The sequence below is a fragment of the Calonectris borealis genome, chromosome Z (assembly GCF_964195595.1).
Source record: "Calonectris borealis chromosome Z, bCalBor7.hap1.2, whole genome shotgun sequence".
Classification (NCBI taxonomy): Eukaryota; Metazoa; Chordata; class Aves; order Procellariiformes; family Procellariidae; genus Calonectris; species Calonectris borealis.
The window spans coordinates 37720181-37745385 of record NC_134352.1 but is presented as its reverse complement, the minus strand read 5'-3'; the positions used below and the strand labels follow the sequence as shown (position 1 = coordinate 37745385).

The window sequence follows — 25205 nt, the reverse complement described above, 5'->3', positions numbered from 1 at the left end:
TGGTACAGCGTCAGCCAACTATTGGCCACCCACCTGATGAACCACCTTTTAATCCTTATGTGCTGCAAAGGAAGAGAGGTCTTACAGGAGCAGAAAAAGGTACGCAGAGTAATTTATGTCATTAATACAATTTCCTTCTGTATGCCAGAGATCTCTTCTCAACCCATATTGCTTTTTTCTTGCATATATTTCACACCATGTTGTGTATTGGTGTAGCCACTATCATAGCTCAGGCTGGTAGCTGAAACTGCCAGATGTCACCATCTGTAAAAAAAATCATTTAGCAGAAATCCCTTTTTCCATGTTGAAGTGAAAGATTTTTACTTCCTTGACTCTAGAAGCTGCATCCTTTGACTTCATAAAAAGAGTTGTGCCCTGTTGCATCCACGGTGCCAAGCTGGTGCTCTGGCTTTCTGTAAAAGGCAATTAAGGATGGGTGCCTAAGAATGAACTACATATAAGGCAGCATTCTTAGTGAAGAATTGTCTGAGGTAACTAATGGGAAGTACTAAGGAGAAGGGCCAGCCTTTAACCCTCCTTCTGTCAAGGAACCTCCTGGTTTCACATTATGCAGATGCTGACTAGTTAGAGCATGTCACCAGCTGGAGGTCACGCTCTTTTGGGGTGTTCTAAAGTGCTTGTAGCTGGACTGCATGTGGTTTCTTTATAATGCCCTCATAAGTCAAACACGCTGATGATCCTGAACATAGAAAGGGTGAATATAGTAGCTGTGGCAGCAAAAATGTCTCACATAACATGTGATTTTTTCATTTATTGAACTGCAGGTGATCAGAGAGAGGCCTTACCCATGGATACTGAGGTCTATGAAAGTCCATATGCTGATCCAGATGAAATGAAACCAAAAAATGTCACTCTTGACAGGAATTTGTTAACCTTGGAGGAAGGAGAACTTGGCTCTGGCAACTTTGGTACTGTAAAGAAAGGGTTCTATAAGATGAAAAAGTAAGTGTTTCCTTGTATTTTCATGGAGTCTAATATGTAAAAGCTCTAGCCTTTATTTTTCGGAGCAGCGGTAATCTTTGCATGTCATTTGGGGTTACAGACTGTACCTAAGTAATTTAGGCTAACATTCACTGGTTGCTCTTTGTACATACACTCATACACTCATTTTCTATACACTCATTTTCTTTTCCTCTGTTTGCAGAGACCTCTTTGCCTGGAGCATAGTCACCTCCCAGCCATTATTTTTGTCTGTAAAGTGGGGAAGTGCCCCTTATGACTATTTTCTCTCATGTCGGAAATAGTAGAGTGAGAAGTCCGCTGCCTTCCTCCATAGTTTGTATGGGCAGTGATGCTACTCAGTATTTCCCATCTGCACAACCTCTCTTCGAGAAATAGCGTAGAGTGCTATGAACAGCTTACCTGTAGCAAAGAGATTTTCACCTAAAATAAGTATGATAAATACCTGTTTCATGAAGCTGGAATGTTGATTTTCAAGAACATGTTGTGACCTCTTTTATCATGTAATTGCAGTAGGAACAGACCCTGTTTATACTGGCAGAAGTGGGAGCACCTGACTGTTCATGCATTTTTATAGTAAAAAGTTATCAGTACGTTGTTTAAGTGCATGGGCTGATTATGTATATGCTTTCAACACTTGAAGCTGGTGGCATTTTTTTTAACCAAGGTTTTCAGAGCCAGGAAGAATTTTTCTTTTTTCAGTACAGTCTGGGGGGATTTGAAGGGCTCTGGTCCCAGCTTGTGTATTTGCTAATCTTGTTTCACACTTTAGCTCTGTCAATCTCATCAGTCACTCTTTCACTTAGCTGTATGAGCTGAAGGTTGCAGGAGTAGGCTTAGTTTCTCAGGCTTTCAGAGCACTGCCGTGGGGTCTTGCAATGCTGCATGTTCTAGTCTCATCCCCAAAACACCTCAGTGCTTAGAAAGGCTTTTATAGCTTTTCTTGCCAGAAAAGCTTTATGGCATTCTTGCCAGAATGGGCAAGAAAATTTTGTCCAGTACATTTGTTTTCAGGCTTGTTAAGACGTTTTTATGACTGCAATTTTCTCAGGTTCTTTCCATTCTCTCTCTCTGGCTTAGCTGTCTTCTGGGCATTTGATAGAGAGACGTTACTGTTACAGTCGGGTTTTTTCCTCTCTGAATGTCAGTTCTGTCTTTTGTCACAGTTTGTACTATGTGCACAGAAACATCAGAAGAAGATAGTGTGCATTTGCACACATATTTTTCAGCAACTAATCCCAGAACTGGATTCTTTTTTGTAGGGGTGCCAAGCCAGTGGCTGTAAAAATTCTTAAGAATGAGAGTAATGATCCAGCCATAAAGGATGAATTACTGAGAGAAGCAAATGTAATGCAGCAACTGGATAACCCATATATTGTCCGAATGATTGGCATATGTGAAGCTGAGGCCTGGATGTTAGTGATGGAAATGGCTGAGCTTGGGCCATTGAACAAATTCTTGCAAAAAAATAGGTATGTAAACTTTGATTCCATTTCGTAGGATCTATCCAAAGGGGAAAAAAGATACAGGTCCTTTTCCCCACCCCCCACCCCCTCTTTAAGGGCAATTTTAAATTGGCATGTTGTTAATGTAATAATTAATCATTGTAGCTACTCTTCACTGGGACATGATTATCTTGTACATGTCTCCTAACTGTCGAATATTTCTGGTAAAATAGTGCATCTTGAATAAATGAAAGAATTTTCACGTGTCCTTCAATTGCTCATTTTTTTATATGATCACGCATCATCTTGCTCAGGACATTCTTATGCTGCCTGTTTTAATTAAAGCTTAGCTAAACATAAGTGGATCAGGTTCCTAGTATGATGTGGGGAAGTTCATAATAAAGATTTATATTTGAACTCCATGAAAAGTCATGGAAATGAACTCCTGACCTCTCAAAAATTCAATTATGATTTTCAGACATGTCACGGAGAAGAATATAACAGAGCTGGTACATCAGGTTTCCATGGGGATGAAATACCTGGAGGAGAATAACTTTGTTCATAGGGATCTGGCTGCAAGGAACGTGCTATTAGTCACCCAACATTATGCAAAAATTAGTGACTTCGGACTTTCTAAAGCTCTTAGTGCTGATGAAAATTATTATAAGGTAAGGTTTGTACAAGACATAAACACTGTATAGTAGCATAGCTTAATAAGGTTATTTTTAGTTGAAGTGCAGTTGTATTTCAAAGTTGAAAATTAGAAATAATATGTATCATCCATTATTTTATACCCTGATAGTAGGTCACTGATTTTCAAAATACGTGATCAACATTGAGATGTGTAGGGAGGAAAAAGCTAGTGCCTTATTTGCTTACCTCTTTCATTTACTTTTAGAAAACTTGTCATTAGAACGTTGAAATTTACGGTGGAAATGAGATACCCCCTCATATAAAAGGGGGAAAATGTCTTTGTTGCAGATATGAACTTTTGGGCACTTACGGTTTTCACCATATCCAAGGAAAATTTAGGCTAGCACACTGTATTATTGACTCATAGAACTGAATTTGGGGAGTTTTTTGAAGGAATACCATTGGTAAATAATCATTTGATCTAAGCAGAATTTGTTTAGCTTGGTTTTAAATTCATTGGATCTCTGTACAGCTAAAGGGACTGAAATAACTGCCACATTTAATAAGGTAAAAACATCCATGAGAGACAAAGGCTCTAATCGTGTCTGCCTCTTTTTTTCTAATATATTGCTCTTGCAGTTCAAATTATTTCTTCCTTCTGCCTATTCCCTTTCATCAGCTGTTTAAAACTAATAAGCCAGACCATGAAACGCTGCAAAAGAGGAGCAAGCACATACTCCCTTCTGATGACCTTCCTATGGGAATAGTAACTGCTGCCAGAAAAGGCAGTAACATCTCAAATCACTGCCACTAGCCTAGCCAGAGCTGCTTGTCAGAGGTTTGAGAATTGGTATCAAAGGCCCATTCGCTTTACAACTGCACAAAATGCAGTGGGGTTCTTTCACTAGATCTAGCACTGTGCTGGGATAGCTTGACACTTACATTGTCGTAACACAGTGTTATGGCATAATTTAATCAAACTGCAGTTTGCCGCAAGGCGGTCGCTGTGCTTTGAAACGGAGCATCAACTTCAAGGAATAATGAGACTCAGTGTAGCTGGGTGTGTATCTCTTACCCTCTGTGGAGAGCCTAGATGAAAAATCTCACTTTTACAGAGCAACTTTGAATTAAATGCCACTAAAAACGTGACTCCAGGTCATTTAGCTAAGCTTTGCTTTACCATAGATTTCATTTCAGTGCATTATTTTGAAAGTGGAAGAATAGGAACAATTTTGTAACACTGCTGAAGAAGCAGCTACCCATTCTCTCTAATGCCAACTGCATCAGAAATGTTATGGTCCTTAGTACAAATGTGTGCAGTGCTAAGTTAACTTGGCTTGTATGAATTCTGATGTTGTTTACTACTTACCACTGTCTCTAGCCTGCTATTTTTCCTTTCTGTTATGACTCATTTTAGGCACAAAGTCATGGAAAATGGCCAGTCAAGTGGTATGCTCCAGAATGCATGAATTTCTACAAATTTTCTAGCAAAAGTGATGTCTGGAGCTTTGGGGTTTTAATGTGGGAAGCTTTCTCTTATGGGCAAAAACCATATAAGGTGAGTAGTTCTATCTGGCAGGTTGTTTTCTGTAAAAATTCAGAACAAATTTGAACCAATACCTTTTCCTACTTAAAAAGGGTTATTGCTAAGGCCAAAGCAGGCCTTAGCGCCCCATCTGTTGCAACAAATGAGTCAAAGGATAGCCCAAAAATCAACTCCAAGCCTCTATTTGTTTTATACTAGCACATGTGCTGTAATCATTTGCAACTTGGATGACTGTTCTGGTCACCCTGTTCCAGGGAATGAAAGGTGGTGAAGTTGCACAGATGATTGAAAGAGGAGAACGGATGGAACGTCCTGAAGTCTGTCCAACAGAAGTCTATGATCTAATGAAATTGTGTTGGACATACAAGTGAGTGTGATGTGGTGCTCTCTCTTTTTAAATAGAAGTGTATTTTAATCTACTTTGTTAATAGCCAGAAAGGGGGGGGCATATTGCAAAATACATCATTTCAGCTGGTGTTTAGCTTACAAACAATCTCCAAAGTAAGGGGTCAGTGGCACTTTCGAGTGAAAATTATTTGAGTTATTGAGTGTACTGCTAGAAGCTGATTTTGTACAGTTGATTTTGCTGGAACAGTTACATACAAAAGATAGGGTATCATAAAAAGCAAGTCATTCCACAGAAAGGTCAGTCTGATGCATTTTGAAAAGAAAGTTTAAAATTAAGCAAATATTTTTGTTTCATTTTGGATTGTATTTTGTTTAATTTTCATTTCCAAGACTTTTTCTTTACTAAAATTTCAAAGTCATATTGCCAAATTATTCATTCCATTCCTCAATAATTAATTGTTTTGACCTATTTTTCTCTTCTCTCATTTCTGAATATACTCAGATTGGGTCCCACATTGACTTCCTATTAATGAGAGGCAAAACATCTTTTCAAATCATACCTAATACGTCAGAAACATTTTTTATGATCGGTAATAATTCAGAAATTAGAATTATGAAATATAGAGAAGAAAAAAAAGAAAGCCTACTTGATATTCTTTTTTAATTAGTATATTGCAAAAATTTATTAAAAATGTTTTATGATTTATCATTTTAAGCTATTTTGTTGAAGTTACTTTTAGCTGTGGGAAGGTCTCCGTAAAGCACCCAAAGTCTACTGTAATGTCACTTATTCTTCCAGTTCACCATCCGCGCAATATATCTGTCCAACAAAGATCTCTGGGTTCCATTTAAGGAACTGTGGTACTTCGCTTTTAAGTACCTTGCTTCTTTGTTAGTTTTATTACACCTAGTACTCTAGAAAGAATGTGGAGCCATAAAATAATTTCTGCCTTTTGGTTTGACGCAAAGAATGCCGTAAGAGTTCTAGATTGAAAGGGATCATTTTTTGTTACGATTATTAAGCATGTCATAAAGCATGCTGCTTTTTATTTGTTTGTACTCAAATATCTTTAATATTGCAAAGAAAAGAAAAAAAAATTTAAAAAAAGGCTCAAGTCAGGCAGTGTAACTATCTCAAAATGTAATGTTTTATTGTAAGGGCTTGTTATCCGTTTAATTGTGTCCTCCCAAATCAACAAGGAGTTGCAGATACAGAGGAAAGAAAGTGCAGCCATATAGTGTATGCCTAGGCTCCTCTCAGTGGTGCTAAGCCACTCTGTATGACTGTAGTACACATTATAAGGCAGATATTGTACTGTAAGTATTCTTTTCTCTAGATTATTGCTGAAGTAAATGAAGTAGAAAATGAAATGAAGCTGATTTACCATTTCTTTCTTGTAGAACTTTCACCAACATGATAGTATGTGATGTAATGACATGATAGTAAATCCACTGACGGGATGTTCTGTAGTGACATTTGCCACTTGGTATTCATTTGTAGCATCATTTTGGTAGCCTTAAAATATTGTGAGCAGCTTTAAATGAGCTATCACTGAGGTAAAGTCCCAAGCATTACAAGGCCCACGCACCTTTACAACTTTCTCCTTCCTAGGCAGTGATAGTTGTCGTCTTTCCACAGCGTTGATGACCGACCAGGATTTGTTGCGGTCGAGCTGCGATTACGTAACTACTATTACGACATTTCCCACTAAGAGCATGAAGAACAGCAGCTTCCTTGCCTCCAGCCAGCACCCTCTGAGAAGCAGTTCAGTTTCCGAAACCAAGCAACTTTGATTTTTGTGCTGCCGCTTTCACCCTGCAAAGCTCAGAGCTAAGCCCTATGTCTGTAGGGTTGCCTTTTCTTGCCTTCTGCGCAATATCCAGCCCCAAAATAGAGTGTTGAAAGTGGAGAGGCCCCAAAGTGAGCAGCAAGGACGTCAGAGCAGATGCTTATACTTCTGCTACATTCCATTTCATTTTATTTACAGCTTTGTTGGCATTACATTTTGTGGTCATGTAAAACCTATTTAATGTCTTTCAGCCCTCTTTCTCTCTTGCATTTGAATGTGGATTGGGTTTTAGATTCTTGTTATTAATATTCTTAGCCCTCAAATGCATCAAGAGTTGTTCCAGCCTTCCCCCTCCCCAAGGAAGAACAGCATAAACATTTCTCACTGTGAAGGAAATTCACTGTGAAAGTGTGTCAGTCAGTTTGACTGACAGCATGTCTGATTTTTACCGCCAAACCCCTTTAAAACCAAATCGTATTCTTCTCAGTAGTAATGTAGGCAGAGGGGAACGGGGAGATGTGAATTTCTAACGTCATCATCTCCTTTAAATGTGACCACCTTCTCTTATTCCTCATCTCATGTGGAAGCCCAGCTGTCCCTCAGGGAGTTATTTTTTTCCTGGTGAAACCTGGGAACTCAGGGTTTTGCTCTCATCTTGGAACAAAACATATCAGCACCTAAGACAATGATTCTGGGTTTTAACATAAACTCCATCACTGCATTCCTGAAAAGACAGCTGTACAGTGAAAGGTGACAGAGCAGCACCTTTCTTTCTCTGTGCTGTTTCAGCCTTCTCCAGAGATATCTTTTCCATGTATCTCTTCGGGTATACCAAAGCTCCTTGTGTTGTGTTTTGAGCAGCAATCATTTCTATCTTTTTGATAGAAATGCTTTCTTGAAAAGCATTTGTAAGAATTCACCACACCTTATCACCTCTAAAGTTAAATTTCACCCCTAGCTCAAATATTTTAAAACAGGCATATGGACATCCACTTTACTTTTGTCCACTCCTAAATGTTAGTATTTGTCCTGTTACTAATCCCTGTGAGCATCTCAGGAAAAGGTATTTGTCTTATCACTCTTTTGTAATGCACCATGCATCTCCATTAATGTGCAAGTATAGCAATGGTAGTAAAAAATAATGTAATCAACTTCTGATTTTTTTTTACCCTTATGCTTTGATTGTCCAATCCCATTTTAAATATTATAGATACCAAAATTTCTATCACTTATTCCTCACAAGCAGCTACTTTACTGGCATTTACATATATCTCAGGAGACTACATACATTGCATCTACTAGATATAGAGATTTGAGAAGAATATAAAGAATAAAATTTAGAGGTAGATATATTTATTGCATATGGCTTGTTAGAACATACGTGTTTAATTGTTGTGTGAACAGGGTATTCTTAGAGATGCAGTGGTTTTTTTTCTCTAGCAAAGAAACTGTGTGGGCAATTACAGTGAGAAAGTGTGAAATAATTTTCATAAAAGAGATTACTATTAAAAAGTGTAGGAGTTATTGTAATTTTTTTTCTTTTTACTAAGTTTATGGTCTATTTTTCAAAAAATACCTGGGATTTTTGGTAGTTTAATCTTGGGTGTCCAGTGCAAGACACTTCAGAAAGCACATGCTACTGAAAGATACTGAGTGCAATAGACCATGTTTCAAATGTGACCAAACGTGACTTATATTGAAGATGATTTATTTTTTGTTTTGTTTTTAAGAAACATTTTTCTACAAGAAAAGCTTGTATAGAAGTTAGCCATAGTTATATGTAGAAGTTTTGTTACTTTAATCCTGTTGCATATAAATTGTTAGCTCTACATGTGCAATTAGTACATTCATGGGGATATTAGTTATAAACAAATTGCACAAATTTCTACTAGCCAGTGAGTGACAGTACTCCATTTCCCTGATATATATACATATATAAATATCTATCTATCTATCTTAAAAAGTGTTATCTGATGCAACAAAGCTGGAGGAATATTTCTTCCCCCGGCTTCTGAGTGAATGTCACTTTCTGGTGTTACTCAATTATTTTTAACTTCACTATTATGTAATGAAAGTTTACAATGAGAATATAAAGTATTGTGAAATAAATGGATTGGGTTTTAAAATTGAAATTAAAGACACTGTTTTACAAAATATGTTGTTTTAACAAGAATCCTTTAATATTTAAGAGCTTTCTAAAAAATGCTGATGCTGTGCAGAGCATGCATATTTACTGAACTACTGTGATTGTTGTGGAAGATTGAGATTCCCCTGTTGACACTGAAAGGTACCTGACATGACAGATAAGCCCACTGAAGCCTGGGCTGCTTTTGGAGCTATTCAGGACTAGCAGGAAAACCTCCCAAAATATGCATGTTGTTATTACACCTAAGCCTTTCCAAGGTACTGCTTTTCAGCAACACTGGGCTGGATCTGGAAGGTTAGAGGTGTCAGGATTCGGTGCAGCGTATCAGCTATCCAAGGATTTCTGCGTTACAGGTATCAGCTATGCAGGATTTCAGTCACATACCACATGGATCCTCCCTCAAAAGTGCAGGCAACTGTTCTAGGTATTCTGAAATAACAACAGAGAGATCTTAGTCTTTCATTTAGCTTTTGCTGCAAGCCCAAGCCCTCAGGAAAGCAAAGGCTGGATGGGACTGAACGTGAATCTGAGTAATAAACAACAAATGCCGAAAGGTAGACAACTCTTCAAGCAGGGACTTACCTTTGTGGGGATCAGTCAGGGACCAACTTACACTGTACTGCTGTGGTTGTTTTCCTGCGTAGCAAATCTGGCCTAATTGTTCTACCTTCCCACTTGTGGGACTGCCCCATCTACTGATATGAAGGGGCTGTTGTCTTTTGGCTGTCTGGATTTGGTTGTCTTTGTTTTTAGATTGACTCGTATCAGAAATGCCGTTTGGCAGAGTAGCTCCACAAGTAATCGCACAGCAGAGTTAAGGGGTTGCAAACTGCAGCATGGAGGAAGGGAGGCTGGTGTGAGTAACTCAGAGAAGGAGAAGGTGAGAACATGTTAAAGGGGTTTTTCAGTGAAGGAAAACACAGTGTAATTATAGCTTTGGTTAGGGCTCGAATCTGCAAGATCATGAAGTTTTTTCGAAGCACAGGAGTCCGTGCACCTTCTCCCGTAAAGACCCACCCAAACTTCTTAAAAACCCCGGCACAATCTCCACCTGCTTCAAACACTGCAAAAAGGGGACTTTTAACCAGACAGTGAAAAATACCCATAGTTTTCACACCTGAAGTCGTCACGATCAGAACTGCGGGTTTGCTGAAGAGTGGGCGGGAGAGCGGCCGGTGCAGGTGGGTTGTGGGGGGTGGCCGGGTGGCCCGGCCCCGCGGGGCGGTGGCAATGCTCGAGCGCTGTTGGGCTGGTGCGCTCACCCCAGCACTTCTGGCACTCTCCCTCCTGCCCCGGCTGTTGTGGTGCCCGTCTGGTACGGAGGAACTTGTTCGTCCGTTTGCTGCTTGCTGTGAAGCAAAGTTGCATGTGAGGACAAATTGTGAATGATTTATATCGTGAATGGTTAGCTGTGGATGATTAACGAAGACTTCTGAGACTCTGTCTCCCCTTGCTTTTAAGTGATACCAGCAGCGGGTGATTGCAGGCAGAAAGACAGAGTATGTCCCACACGTGCTTGGGAGGGAGGGTGGCATCTGGGTTGAATAGTACAGGGGAACATTAAGCCAGCAATTGTAATTACCAGCCCTAAGTTTAGTGAGGACAGAAAGCCTCTAAGTCATGCAGAAAAACAAGAAAAAGAGAGAGAGAAAAAATGCACCATCTGATTTTTGACAGTGAAGAAAAACAGCAGTGAAGAAAAACAATATCGGACTTACAGCAATCCCAGACTCCGATGGAAAAAAGCCACTTCCAGAGTCAGTATCGCCACTCCCCGGCAGCGTGTCCCAGCGCTACACGCCATGGTGCGATGCGAGACAGTGGCACAACCGCGTTCGGGCCCTGGCTCTCCCTGCGGGGCGGCTTGCGGGCCGGGTGGTAGCGAGGAGTGGTTGTAGAGCTGATGGGCAAGACTCAACAGCCGAATGCCTCCTGCAGCAACCACAGGCAGCTGGGGGCTGAGAGGCAAAGAGCTGTGCTGGGGCAGCCAGGTAGCCTGTGAAGGTTCGTGGCGGCAAAAGGAGGGGAGGAACGAGGGTGGAGCATGCAGTGACTATCAGAAAGACAAAATATGTAGGGAAAGAAATTGTCTCCTATTAGACTGATTAATAGTGCTGGAAAAAAGAGACAGGCCTAACACGTCTTCCTTCAGGCTTGTATTACACCATGGTTTCCTGTGAACAACATTCAGAGAGATGTAGCGCAAACCTGACTGAAAACAACAACCCAGAGCTCTCTGAAGCCAGGCTAGCACTGTGCATCAATCTCCAAATGGGAGGTTTTTTTCTTTTCTGTCATATATGTGTTAATTGAGGTGAATACCCACTGGGTTCCATGGCATATAATTAACTCTGCACCGAGTGTAACCACTGCTTCCCCGAGGCAGTGGAGAGGTGCACATTTCTCAACATCCAGAGAAGCAGAAGAAGCAAGAGGCAGTTGGGGAAGGCATTACACTGTCGTCCATTAAAATTCATAACTTCGAATGTGAACAGCACCTGGATGACCACTCCAGTATAAATGTGCATAGATCACTAACTCCCCACATCTGACTACCACGACAAATGCCTTGAACTGTCTGGGTACAAGCCTGTTAGGTCCAGGCCTTGCTTAACTGTAACGAAGTGCTTGTGGAGGAGTCTCACTGCCACGCGGGTGCGGCCACAGCCGCCCACCCGGCAGGCCCCGTGAGACAGTGGGTCGGTAAGCTGGGTGCGGGGCTCCCCTTGCCTCTGTCACGTCAGAAATACAACCTGCAACAAAAAAAAAAATAGGAACAACTTTGCAAAGAAGGGTTCAATACCACAGAAAATAGTGTGAGCCATCAGCCCACGCTGCAGCGCGTTGCTTTGCATGGATACTCGCTTGTCTGTCCTGCAGCATTGCCACCAGCCAGTGCCTGCATTGACACCAACATCTGTTCTTTCTTCTTCCTGCTTTGCGAAGGTGAAATTGTGCCAGTTTCAGCAGCAGCAAGAGTGCCAAGACTGTAACTGCATGCCTGAGCAGCAGAACAGGTAGCAGAGGCCTTTTATAGCTGTCTCTTGCACAGTTTGAAGACTTTGCTTTAAAAACGTTAACACACACACATGCACACGCGAGGGTGTAGTTTCTCGTCATTTTTTCCTATCTGTGTGCGAGAACGCCCTGTCCTACTGCCTCAGTTCTTACTACACAGCCCCTGTAGCCATATCTTCAGATCTTGTTCTAATTTGCGTGCAGATTTCATCGATGTTATCAAGGGATTTCTATCTGACTGGTGTATCAGTACCCTGAAGCAATGACCGGCTGGCAAAGAATTGCTGATGTTGGTCTTGAGTCGTATTTCTAGAAGATAGCAAGGAAAACGCATGGAAGGGAACGTCGCGGGGCGGGGGGGCGGGTGGAGGGTTACATCAAGAGACGCACCAGAGAAGCAAGCTCACTGAGCTTGGCAAAGAGCGGGGCTTAGGGGTATTTTTTCCACTCTGCTTTGGAGTAGTTGTATATTGGCTGTTCGGCTCGGTTTGATGTTTCTTTTCCCCAACAGATGTGTAATTTGGAGCCAATGCTTCCCTATTTTTCCACAGTAATGACACATCTTAGCCATAGCTGGGTATAAACACCTAGATTATCAATGTCATTTTGTTTCAGCAAGATTTCCACTGTTGCCAGTAAATCCCCCAAACTGGGCCATTTATATGTGTGCAGCTACATTTCTCTTCTAGCAGCTTCCACGGGCCTCGTTATTCTGACTACTATGCAAACACGTGCTTACATGACAACAGGAGCACCAGCAGCCTGTCCCCTCCCAAAGCCCTCAGGCTCCCTCTGACCGTCAAAGAACAGCGTGGAGAAGTGAGGCACAATAAGCTTCAGCCACCGCCGAGAGGAAGGCTCCTAACCTTTTTCTCCCAGTATGGCTGGTCTTCTAGATGATATGGGCTCTTTAAGAGAGCAAATTCAAAATGGTACAGATATTTATTATCAGATGGCCGCAGTGTAACAGGACCCTGCACACACACCTTGCACTGGGGAGCCACCTCAATTTTTGCAGGCTCCCAATGCGCTAGAGCATAAACTTGTTTTTTTTCTTTTGCAAATGTGTTGTTGACTCTGTCATTGATACATGTATGTTTTTGGATATTTTAGAATCTTATATCCACTGGTATTACTGCTTCCCCAAGGGCATGCAGTAATCAGGTACTATTTTTAAACTCTTCAGTCAACCATGACTTCCTTTTTATCTGTCCACTCTGTAGCTGCCGTAGGGAGTGAGCATGGCATTCCTCATCTTTTTGTGGTTTCTACTTATAAGGAATAGGCAGGACAAGCAGTGATTCGTGTTGGTGCTGGAGTGCTACACAAGTTAGATTACAGGATGAAGTACAGATTGAATCATGGCTCAGAAATTCACTCTCCAGTGTCACATTGTACCCGAGTTAATGCAAACCAGAGCTTGTACTACACAAGCACAAGTACAAAGCTCTCTGTTCCCAAAGCTCCCACAGCTTTTTCCATGCCAGCTATATATATATTAAAAAAAAAAAGAAACTAATAATACAACACATTCCTGTGTTTGTTTGCAGAACTGTATGTGGGCAATTTCTTGAGTCATTTAATTACAAGGAAGCTGAGGCCTGAACAAAGAAATACTCAAGGTTTGCTTGTTTATTGAGGGCAGTCCTTGTCTTCCTTTCCCCCAAAATGAAAAGGTCCTAAGATGTTTGAAGGGCAGCTAGAAGGAATGGAGGCATCAGATACCACATCAAACCTGGACACTGATACAGCTGTGAGACTGCTGGTACCTACATCTTTTGCTTGAAAACTGCATTATTTGGTGGTAGTACGCTACTGGGCCCATGAAGCCGGTACTCATTTCTGCTTGGCCACCAAGCATCAGCAGGACCCTGCTGATTACTACCCATCATGCGTTAATAAGTGTTTGGGGGTAAGAGACTGTGGAAAATACTGTGAGCACCTCAAACCCGTGTCTTTGATTACACTCTAACACGTACCAGCTATGCTCCCCACATAGTGCTACATTGTGGGGAAGAAATCAATCAGCCCTTCATCCTGGGAAGACCAGGGGACTATGACTTATACACCAAAGCATAGAAAACAGTTAAAAATGTCCGGGGGCACCATCATACAGTCCTGCAGCCTCAGCCATGTTTTTGCAGGAGCATCTCAAGAGCAACAGGATGAGCAGAGCCACTTCAGGAACGAGTAAGAGAAAGCGTCAGGAATAGCAATCATAGCTCTGAAATATTAATATTTGTTGCAATTACCTGCTGACAGTATTTAAATAAGGAATGCTACGCCACCAAAAGTGGAGCTATGTGAGAATGTTCTGTCATTGTTTTACTGAGTGCACTAGCTTTTCTTTTTTGTACAACATTCTGTCATCTCTTAATTTACAGGTACTTTGCTTAAACTGTTGTACAGGACATGATGTACCAAGACAGCATTGCTGAGGATAGCCACCTTGAGTATGTGTTTTAAAGATCTGGATCTGAGTTATACAAAAAATGAAAAAGCAGACATAAGGCCTATTTTTTTTACATATGTTCCAGTGCTATTCTTTTCATTTTACTATATCCCATTCCTAGTGTCTTGCGCAAAGAGGCAGTCTTGAGTCTGCATTTCACAGTTTATTTTATTGCCAACTAACATAAACTTTAAATTATCAATTCTGGTATTGAGAAAGACAGACAAGCAATTAAACAAACACTGAGGAAATACATCAGCTTCCCCCCAGACAACTCTCCTGCCCCCTTTCCTGATCTCCCATCCCCTCAGTACCTTCAAGGAGGCCATGGACAGCACAGGAGATTGGGATCAGCCACTGGGTCTTCTTTTGCTGGTCCTTGTTTCTCACTGCACTGCTCTGGTGTGGCCTTCTCCACCAGCCGCAGTACCTCTAGAGTCCTCCTCCAGTGTCTTCTATATGCCTGCTCCTGCTCAGGGGGTTTCTTTGCTCCAGCCCTGCTCAGGCCGTGGGCCAGCACAGGGTGGTCTGTGATCTCCTCCTCCCAAGTCACCCCTGCAGTCCCCAGCTACCAAGACCCTGCCAATTATGCCCAATGCACCTGCTCGCTTTTCTGTAGGACTTTCTGTCACCTATTCCAGAATCACCAAACCACTTTACACACATGAGTTACCTAGGGGCACAATGGATCTTTTTTAAAGTAGCTTAAAAGGTCATCGGTACGTAAGAGAGAGCGAGCGAGTGAGTGGGATTTGTTAATTCCTAGATCCACCCAAATGCTATGTTATCTGGGGTTAGGGCAGCAAGGAGGACATTTGTAAGTGCGATGGGGCAAAGAGCAATGTGCTCTGAGCAAGTGTTGTGCCTTGAGCACCCATGTCATGGCCCATGATGAGGGCTTGTAGGACTGGAATAGTACAGCTAAGTAATTCTCCATGATGTCAGGGGAAACTGTCCCAAAGGTGCTGTTCCAGTTATCCCTAAAAGCTCAGTTATGCTACATCCAAGAGACTGAATGTGCTCAGCAGGGAAGGCAGCCCCAGTGGGCTGAGAGCTGGTCACGCATCCAAGGAGCCCCCCACAGACCTCTGCTGCCCAGCAGTGTGTCCTGGATGGGTGCCCACACTGGGCGCCCCAAAACTGGCCACACAGCTGCAGATCCAGCAGCAGGGACATGGGACATGCTAGTCCTACCAGCCTGCCGAAATGCCAGGGGGAAAGAACAAGCGCACGTGTCATTTTAGGTCTTGTCAGCACTAGAGATCTCGTAAGCAACCACAGCAGTGTGGCTGGGAAGCAGAGGGGGAAAGAGAGACGAGGGAAGGGATTTGGCTGCAGGCAGAGCTTGCAAACCATCCTTCTGAGTACAGAGGGCCTGCTATGCTCCACATAGGCCTTCCCTCCTTCCTGATCCCCCCACACCACAGATCTTTATTTGCTTTCCTCAGGCTCACAACTCTTCCTCAGCTGCCAGAGTCCTGAAGCCTGGGGAAACAGTAATGAGTGGCCATGCCAAGTGCTAGGAACGGGTGAGAGGGTTTAACCTGGGGGAAGGGCAAAGCAAAAAGCAGGAACTGGTGCTATCAGTACCCCTTCCCTCTCCACATGTGGTACATATTGCATCCTATGCCCTTCAAGGGCAAGAGTGCTCTTCAAGGTGTGGTGAGGCACCACTGGTGGGCTGCCTGCCACCAGAAACCATCAACTCAAATGTAGCCCGGCGTAGCTATATAAAAACATGCACACGCTGCTCCCCAAATGAAAAATCACACCAAAAAGTATAGTGTGTTGGGAGGGGAGAATAAAAATAACGAGTGACTACTCAGAGACAACCTACTGTTCACTTGATTGGAAATGCAAAGCAGCGTGATGGCAGTGGACTAGCTGCCCATAGAGTTGCCTCCAGAAGGCTAGCTTGTGCTTGGATTTAACCCCACCACACAGCAATCAAAGCGTGGTCAGATGGGAAACCTGCAGCACTCTTCGGAGTCATCCAGTGCCCACCCCATGCATTCCCACCCTGTCGGAATTGAGGTACGCAGACACAGAAGGCTGGTTGCATGAGATGTTTATTTGCCTCTCCTCCCGTGTTATAGGGGAAAAGTCCTTGTTTCCTTAAGTCGTATCAGTCTTAGTGCGTCTTGTCGTATGTGCCAGCTCCCTTGTAGGCTCCAACATAGCCGCTGCTGTCTGTCACATCCTCGCGGCCAGCAAGACCCTTCCCTTTGCCACTCTCATCAAAACGCTCTTTGTGGCTGCCGGTGTATTTGCTAGTGTCCGTCAGCCTCTCGACCCCACCAACCTTGGTGGCTTTCTGCAAAAAAGGAGGCCAGCCAGAGGCAGCCAGCGTTAGGAAACAGCTCACAACCAAACTCTTCCCTACATGCAAGGACAGCACACGTCCCTACAGGAGGGAAGAATGGTCCCGTGGCAGCTCCCGGTGCACAGCGGATGAGGAAACGCATGCTCACCGTGGCGCCCACGCTGCCGGGCTCCTTCCCCTCGATAAGGCCATACACAGCCTGCAGCGCTTCCTCTGGCGATTTGCCCTTGAAGCGCTTGCAGCAGAGCTCCTTCATGGCCTGCTGGAACTCGGCAAAGGTGATGGTGCGGGCACCCTTGGTCCTATGGCGAGGGCAGACCAAGAGGAAAGTTACCTCGCTGCTGGGTGGCAGCGGGATGGAAACCCCCAGGGCTGCCCCCTCGCATGAGAGCCTGCCTGCCTCCCGCCCGGCTGCGCTGCCCACCGTGCCTCCCTGCAACACTCACTTGACTTTGTTGAATACGATGTCAATGTCAGTGCTGGTCACGGCTTTCCCATCCATCACTCCACACTCTTTGCACATCTTGGAGAAGTTTTTCCCCGTCATGTCGTTGCCACTGGCAGATGTGTCACCATATACCGCAAATTTACGGAAAGCATTTTCTACCTCAGACATCTTGCTGCTGTGGAGAAAAGACGTTGGCAGGGAAGAAGCTGAAGACCATCTGCAGCTGCTGGACACACACTCATGTCCCACGCACCTCATCTCCAGCAGAGCAAGGGGCGCCACCTGCACGTATCTCTCCACCATGGGACAACTATGATGACCACATAGGTATTGACACAGAACACCTGGGATCCAGGCAGGATCTGGGCAGGGATGGGTTGAGACCCAAGGCAAGGTGGAGGGGTGGAGGTGGGGCTCTGGGGTGAAGCAATGAACGCTGCATGTGAAGGAACGAGGCATCCAAAGCTTCTGAACCTTTTTGAAATACAAGTTTCAGTTGGACTGTCTCAATAACAAATGCCTGCATTTGTAAGCTGATTTATGCTTTGCCTGTTATTTGATGATAAAGAGTCCAGATTGTCTTCCAGGCCCCAGATAAGTGCCTAAATCTCACAGACGTTCTTACAAGTAGTCACCAAGGAGTTGTCCCCATCTTTCCCTATCATGCTTCATCCCCTGAATTGCTCCCTGAATTAGGTTGTTCTCCTCCTGACACCAGTAAATTTTCCACTACTGATCAACTTAGACCACTGCAATCAGGTATAGGGATCTCTGAGAACATAAAAGCCATCGCTCGGATTGTAATCAGTCCACCACGGCTTGAGCAGCCAATTTCTGCTGCTTGTGAGACACCCTCGAACCCCTTTGAAATACCTAGCCTCTCCTACAGCCTTGTGCTTCACCCAGGGGCTCTGAATCTCAAGGTTGTTTGCAGGCTGCCATTTAACATAAATCTTGTGTGGGTCTGCACCTCTCTAGAGCAAAAATCGGGCAAGCTTGTACCAGGGAGGCTGTGAGCATGAAGGGGGCGGGGGGGGGTCCGGGTGTCCTTGCTGCAGGCCCTCCCAGGACCCTTCCCTCCCTCCCTGGGAGGTGTGGACCCAGCTCACCTGCGTGATCCGGTGTTGATGGTGATGGGACTGGTGCTGGCACTGGCACTTTCCCCACTGTCCTGGAGGCAGAGGGCACTCAGAGCCGCCCCCCGCTGGCCGATTGTTACGTCAGCATGTCACAATCCTCGGAATGCCCACCAAAGGGCGGGGGATGGGGGGGAGGGGACAAGAGGAGGGGACAGCCCTGTGCCACCAGAGATGTGGTGGTCCAAATGCCTTGGGGAGGGTTATTGGACCTTCAGCCTGCTGTGGGACAAAAAACCAAATACTGCACACTTTTCAGCTAATGTAAGCATCACATATTGGAAATGTCATCCGTACTGGACATGTACTCCAAAGGGAAGGGGCTGTTTTTCCCTATAACCAACCAGTAAACGCAGCCAGTCCTTGCTCCTCCTTCCTCGAGGAGCTGATCTGCTGCCAGTGTGCTCATGCCCTGGCTAGGGGCTGTGCCCGCACGCCTTTGGGGGTCACCGGGAAATCAATAACTCCAAAAAGTGGGATGGGGTGGGAAGAGACAAACACATATCACCTGTGAAAAACCTTTGAGAAACAGGGTTTTCTGGTCATAAGCTAATAAACTTAAAGTAGCTGGCAATTGGATCTGGGAAGTTCAGGCCAGCAATAAGGCTCAGCTTGCACCCTGGCAGTCGTACTGTGTTGGTAGGGGCACTGTGATAGAGCCCTGTTAAAAAGGCATTTCATCTTTGTGGCCCATGTAAGATTAAATTAATGTGCCTTCATTGGTTGTTTTATTTATTTTCCTTGAGATGAGCTTAGCAACATGGAACCATATATAAATACGCCTTATTTCAGAAATATTTTATTCTCACCACTAATTAACAGGCATGTACTTTCCAGTCTTGCTGTTGGTCGCAACGAGCCCACAGCAGCAGGGTGAGCTTGGCCAAGCTCTACCCATTCCTGGAGGAAAACCTTGCAGATACTGCTGCATGCTCACCGCTGCTGCACTTCTGCGTGGTCTTCCTGTTGGACTAACCATGATTCTCCACCAATTACATTGCCAGCCACAGAAACTCCTTTGCCCCTTAGCAGGTCTTGTGCGAAGGGCACTGGACAGCTGTCAGCTTTGAGAGGCTTCTGTGGGGGGGTGGTCCAGGCAAGGGTGAAATGCCAAAAAAGCGCCCGGTGCTACCTCCCACCACTGTTGGGAAACAAGGCCTGGCAACCCGCCCCGCCGAGGTGACAAAAACGTCAGAGCCCTGGCACAGCCGTGCAGCGCACCCGTTCTGCAGAACCACTTGCTGCTGATGAGCCGGGGCAGAGACTAAGGATGCCAGTGTAAACCTCAGACAAACGATTGGTAGCAGTGCTGTTTCTGCCTTTCAGACAAGTGCTGATCACCCCAATGAATTGTTTCCTCTTTCCTTGTTGCAGGCAGGCTGTTTTGGGGCTGCCCCAGAGGGAATGCCAGTCTCACTGCCTGTGCAAGGAAAGCAGGGAAGAAATGAGGCACTAGCTGTCATCACAGAACCGATGATGTGCGGGACAGATGTGCATGTTGTTGGTGGGGATTCTTCTTGTATTCTGGAAAGGTGTCTCTTTTCTGTGGCAGAGTGTATTTTTGGCACTGAACTGTTTTTTCCCCTTTTAGTTACAGCATATGACTTTTTTTTAAACTGAAATATGTATACCTAGCTTTAGGTGATTAGGTGAATCTGAAGGACCCAGAAAGAAGGCAATACTCTCTCAGAGTGCATAGCCAAGTGCCCATAAATTTCAAGGTCAGGAGTTCACCTCTTTTTTTTTCGGCCTGTAACTCAAAACCACTTCAGATCGGTTCTGTGATGCCAACAGCTTATTTGTTTCTGCTCCTCACAGTCTGCATGTGACAATGAATAAACCAAAAGGTCACTTTCCTTAAAACTCTCGGGGCGATGCTCCCCAGCCATAAACTCAACAAAGCCATAAACAAAACCCGCTCAAACCAGCCAAGTTTCCAAAACTGCAGAGATTGCCAGGGAAGGTGGGGACCCTGTGGATCTGGATGGCCCGAACGGGTGGTCTCATCCAACCCTCGTCTGATCCAAAGGACAAAGCCCCTTCTCCAGCTATGCACCTCGCAGGTGGAGTGAGCATGCAAGAAGCTCACCAGAGGTCACCAACGTTTAACGAAGAAGAGAACTATGTTATTTCCATCCTTGTGTGCACGCGCACACGCACAGAGAGGCATGTATGGTCAGGGATTCTTATTAGCCAACACGCCTTATTAAGAAAAAGGCAAATGGCCAGATTACTGTTCTTCTGAAATTTCCTGCCCTCTCTCCTATTTCTCTAGCAGATTTCTGTTTCTGTTGTCATCCGCAAATTTTATTAACAGCAGTTTTTCCTCTATTTTCAGCTCCCCGATAAAAACATGAAAAGGCATTGGGCCTAATACCAAAAGCTGCAGATTCCCCCCACAGACACCTCTAAGGAAAAGCATCTCCTGTGATCTGTCAGTTCGCTGTTGCTAAATTGATTTAACCTGGAGGACAGGGCTTTAAACAGCCACTCTCTAGAATGATAACACGTAACTGACAGCGCATACAGCAAAATTGTTTTAATATATTCCAGATGTATCGCTTCAGTGAGGTTAATACAGAGATTAATGTGAATCACTGTGCCTATGGTCTTCACTCTTCAATTCTCTCATGACTACATGCCAAATTTTTTCTGCTTTCAACTGCAAGGCTTTCTACAAAGTCAGGCCAAAGGAGTACACAATTTCATCCCAACTAACTAGTTAAGTATTTGAAGCTGTTGCCAGCCTTTTATGAGTTCAGTTTAAAATTACATTTAGGGAGGTTTGAACCATCTTAGATAAGACAGAGGCTGAAGAAATAGAGGAGGATCATCAGGGAAAAAAAAGGAAAGAAAAAAAAAAGGAAAAAGTAGTATCCTACTGAAATAATATAAATAGAATATATAAACAGACATGCACACACACTATTCCCCTGTCTCCAAAGCAAATGCACCACTAACAAGAAATTCTCAAATTATGAAAGGATATGCTAAGTTGCTTAAATCTTAAATCTTCAGTTGTAGGGAAGTGATTTATTCTCTGTCAGTAATATGCTTAGCTGCAAACAGAGACCAGAATTCAGTGTTCTGTTCAAATACTTACATAAATCTGCAGGAAAGTTGGAAGACAGCTTTGATACCATCTTCATGGAATCAGCATTATTTATTTAAGGAAAAACAGTATTTTGAAGAGACTAAAAAAGACAAAAAAAGAAGTTAGGGCATCTGTAATACTGAAGCAATCCAAACTAGCTCTGCAGAATAGCAGAAATCCAGGAGAAAAAATTAATGTCTGAAACTCTTTTGTAGGCAAGAAGAATATCAACTTCTGCTGTTATGAATAAATGAATTCTAAATTATTCTTTGTCTGCTAGATTTTATGAACTATTACCATAATCACATAAACCTCCTTTTTTTTTCACATAAAGCTATGTATAGCTTAAGACTTCCCTTTCAGTTCCATGATCAGAGAAACTGTTTGAATGAAGACATTAAAGCAGTGAAATTCCAATTACTGTATGAAACACTCTAAATCTGTCAAAACGAGCTGCTCGGATTACTGCTAGACCTAGAAAACCCCAAATGATGGAGGATGAAGGTGAATCGAAACTCAGATGTGGAGCTGTAGCCATTCCACAAGACCCTCACCATTTGATCCCAGAGCATGTTCTTTTGCAGCCAAATTGTCCCTTTCCTGGTCTCCCAGTAGATGAAGGACAAAGTTTTATTAAAAATGAGAGTCAAGTAGGAGAATGACATACATAGCACAAGTTTGAAAGGCAGTGAATTCATCTGTCTTGCTGAACAAATATAATCTGTCTGATGCAGATGTACGGGGAAAGAGGAGAAAAGAGAGCAATGTGTTGGTGCCTGGGCTTAGAAGAGAAGTTTTACAGAATAGCTGCAAGAACAAGAATCTTGCACTGAGAAATTTGAAGCTACTTGTCAGAAATTAACATAAAGCTAAAGAGGCCAGACATGCAGCTGTTCTGTGTAAAAATATTTTATGGGATTTCTTTTCAATATCTTCAGTTCTTCAGTGCATCTTTTATTTATGTCAGGCATGCACACACACATACACAACCAGGAAACCTTTCATGGACATGTAGATCAAGCAGTTGTTCAAAGGACTAAATTAGGAGAAGTTTAATAATCCTGCATTGAAGTGACCTTCTGTATGCCTCAGTCTAGCCCATGTGAACTCAAGGGTCTCCTCCTTTACTTGAAAACCAACATGTGGAAAACTATGTTTCTGCATTATCCTGGGATCTCTGGTGAGCTGCAGACCCCACAGTGAGCCCACAGAAATAAGCCAAGAAATTATCCACCCTTACCGCTGTGCTGAACCACTGATCCTGCTGAGCATATCCCTCTAGTAAAAATGGATAATTACAAAAAAACAAATTCCCTCTCTATCTATGGATATCACCTGCCTCTCATTTCAGAGGCTGAGCACAGGAAGAATTGATCATTTCTTCTTTGACCTGTGGCCAGTCTGAATCTGCATCTGTCCAGACATGCTTTAGGAGGACACCCATGGGATGGTCCTTCTCATGGGAATTTGTCCATGGTGGGTGATGATTTGTGGTCGCTGCAATGGGAGATGCCCGGTCCTGTCTGAGCCAGGCTCTCCACATGGCAGGCTGCGCTGGTGCGGGAGGAGCTGAGGTGTCCCCCAGCAGTGTGCGGGAAAATACCTTCCGCACACACAGCCGGGGCAGGTTGCCACCGTGGCTGTGGACCCCCGCCTCCCTTGGCTGCCCCAGATGTGATGCTCTGCAGCTCCTGTAGCCGCTTTGGCCACAGCAAGGCTGAGGAGGAGGTAAACTGAGCCCGAAAGCTGGGCTGCGCAGACCAGCCGTGCGGGGAGGAAGGGTGATTATAGCGAGCGTGAGGCACCATCAGGCTGCACTTTTTTCACGCTTCGCATCCATTATTATCTTCTTAAGAGAAACCTCACACGCGCTCTACCATCTTTATGTGTTTAGGGGGGGCTGAGGCAGAAATGAAACAATAATCAATGTTCACTACCTTCCCTTCAAATTCTGAGTACTTAAACATTTTTCTTTTTTTCTTAGTGCTGGTACTAGCCTGCCTAGCAGCCATACTGCAGGTCTGACAGCTCATGGAGGCACTAAGCAAGATCGTGCTCAGTGCTTGGTACAGACTTATGGTAAATACAGCCTGTGTCACCACTGCCCTTTAGAGCTTCGTACAGTTCCTTATATTACACAAATGTTATCCTATAGTTTAACTTCAATATCCTCCTCAAGCTGTGTGTAGGAGGACATGGACTGAAAAAGGTGCATAAACAGATAAACTGAAGGTTAAGCCAGTTGTTTTTAGCAAGTTTCAGCCTCAGCTTTCTTCTCTCCTTGGGTGCCTTTTGGATCACAGTGTTGGCTGGAACAGATTTTAGCCAGAGAACTGAAGAAGTTTTGCTCCCCAATCACCATTCTCACATGATTATTGGTCTTCACATGCCTCATTCCTTCACTTTTCTCTTTCGACAGTAAAATCAGTGTGAAATCTTCTGATGGTCTAGATGCACCTCATGATCTTGTGTGCTGTCATTCAGACCCACAGAAAACTCAGGTGCTGGCATGCATCAAGTACAAATAGGACAAGCAGACTTCACCACCTAGCACTTAGCACCCTTATGAACAAATTCAATGAGCATCTTAAGATATTCTCATTTATACCATAGCTGATGTGGGCCCATCGTTTTCCTATGATAGCTCAAGTCTTCTGTCCTTTTCTGACCAGCTGCACAAGCCTGTTTCAACCAGAGGATTCTATTTCAAGCTTTTAAAAGTGAGTTTCAAGCAAAAGAAGAAAAGAAAATTAATAACTAATTACCAGCGTTATTTCTGTGCTTTATTTTATCTTCAATATTAAATTCAGAAAGACCGTGGCTTAACGAATATTTAAAAGCACGTACTTGACCTTATTTGCTGAGATACTAAGCAATACAATGGCCAATTTTACAAACTGCAGTCTTAGTATTACACTGTCCTTGCACTATACTTTTACCTTCTCTTCTACCTTGCCTTCCATAAAAGCAAAGAAATCACTTATACAACATACCCTAGCTAAAAGCACTGAGCACAACGAGACTGAAACCACACAACAGGATTTACGTTATGTTTTAGAGCTTTCTGCTTGGTTGCTTCATTTTTCTGCATCCTGTTTAGTAAATAAAGTTTTTGTGTTAACAGCAGGTTGTAAAGTCCCAGAGCAGATATAAGGATGGTCTAGGACACCAGACTTTTAAAGCTACAGACCTGTTCCTATTCTGAACTATCAATGAAAAAAATAAAATAGGGGTTATGTTTTTAGCACTATTAAGGAAATTGACAACCTATTTCAAAACACACTGCAGCTTGCAGAGGAAGAGGCTGTCTTTTCTTCACTGTCAGGCAATGGTTCAGGCTTCAAACATCTTGGTGAAGGCAAAGAGCAAAGACAGGGAGCCGGGCATGCTCTCCTTTAAACACCTCCGCAGGGAAGGCCTGTGTTGGCTGACACGCAGATACACACTTCTGTTGCCTTTCTGAGTGGCTATTGTTGACAAGAAGAGACTTTCAGTTTTGACTGAACTAATACTTTCTAGGCATACCAAGAGCAGAGATGAATTTGGCGGATGTGTCGGACACAGCCCTGCACTCCATCCCGGGGCAGAGGGCATTGTAAGGAGCCGAGAAACCAACCGTTCCTTCTCATTTTTCTGGTTATGGTCTGACAGGTGTTCCCAGAACCTGCACTGTCTAGCGCTAACTCAGGCATCCAGCAAATCTAGAAATGGCAAAAGAAAGGTAGCGGCGATCTACAGCCTTGTGCACACACTTGAACCCACCTGCTCCCGCTCACTACAAATTTCAGGGGCCAGCTCTCGGGAGCTGAGCTGTCTTTTTGCTGCATGTTTACAGGATCTTGAAA

The 25205-nt window shown here is 43.7% G+C and overlaps 2 protein-coding genes across 2 annotated transcripts in view; one reads left to right on the top strand and one right to left on the bottom strand.

Moving 5' to 3' along the window:
• SYK (spleen associated tyrosine kinase) overlaps nt 1-11641 on the top strand; it is a 61473-nt gene extending 49832 nt beyond the window's left edge. The window contains exons 8-14 of the mRNA XM_075138274.1: nt 9-99; nt 786-963; nt 2244-2453; nt 2905-3094; nt 4477-4617; nt 4860-4972; nt 6593-11641. Of these exons, the coding sequence (XP_074994375.1) occupies nt 9-99; nt 786-963; nt 2244-2453; nt 2905-3094; nt 4477-4617; nt 4860-4972; nt 6593-6665 (996 nt within the window). The 3' untranslated portion in view covers nt 6666-11641. The remainder of the gene's footprint in view (nt 1-8; nt 100-785; nt 964-2243; nt 2454-2904; nt 3095-4476; nt 4618-4859; nt 4973-6592) is intronic.
• Nucleotides 11642-16411: 4770 nt separating this feature from the next.
• LOC142076070 (tubulin polymerization-promoting protein family member 2-like) lies at nt 16412-17433 on the bottom strand. The gene is made up of 3 exons (XM_075138443.1): nt 17129-17433; nt 16831-16984; nt 16412-16673 (listed from the first exon to the last, which is right to left on the bottom strand). The coding sequence occupies exons 1-3, from the start codon at nt 17431-17433 to the stop codon at nt 16491-16493; spliced, it is 642 nt and encodes a 213-aa protein (XP_074994544.1). The 3' UTR covers nt 16412-16490.
• Between the last annotated feature and the right edge of the window lie 7772 nt (nt 17434-25205).

Excerpts from the sequence above, each read along its gene's own strand:
- LOC142076070 (XM_075138443.1), bottom strand. The coding sequence starts at position 17,433 with ATGGTGGAGAGATACGTGCAGGTGGCGCCCCTTGCTCTGCTGGAGATG. Across the intron at positions 16,985-17,128 it reads ATCGTATTCAACAAAGTCAA|GACCAAGGGTGCCCGCACCA; the intron begins GTGAGTGTTGCA and ends CCCTCGCCATAG. Across the intron at positions 16,674-16,830 it reads CCGGCAGCGTGGGCGCCACG|AAAGCCACCAAGGTTGGTGG; the intron begins GTGAGCATGCGT and ends CCTTTTTTGCAG.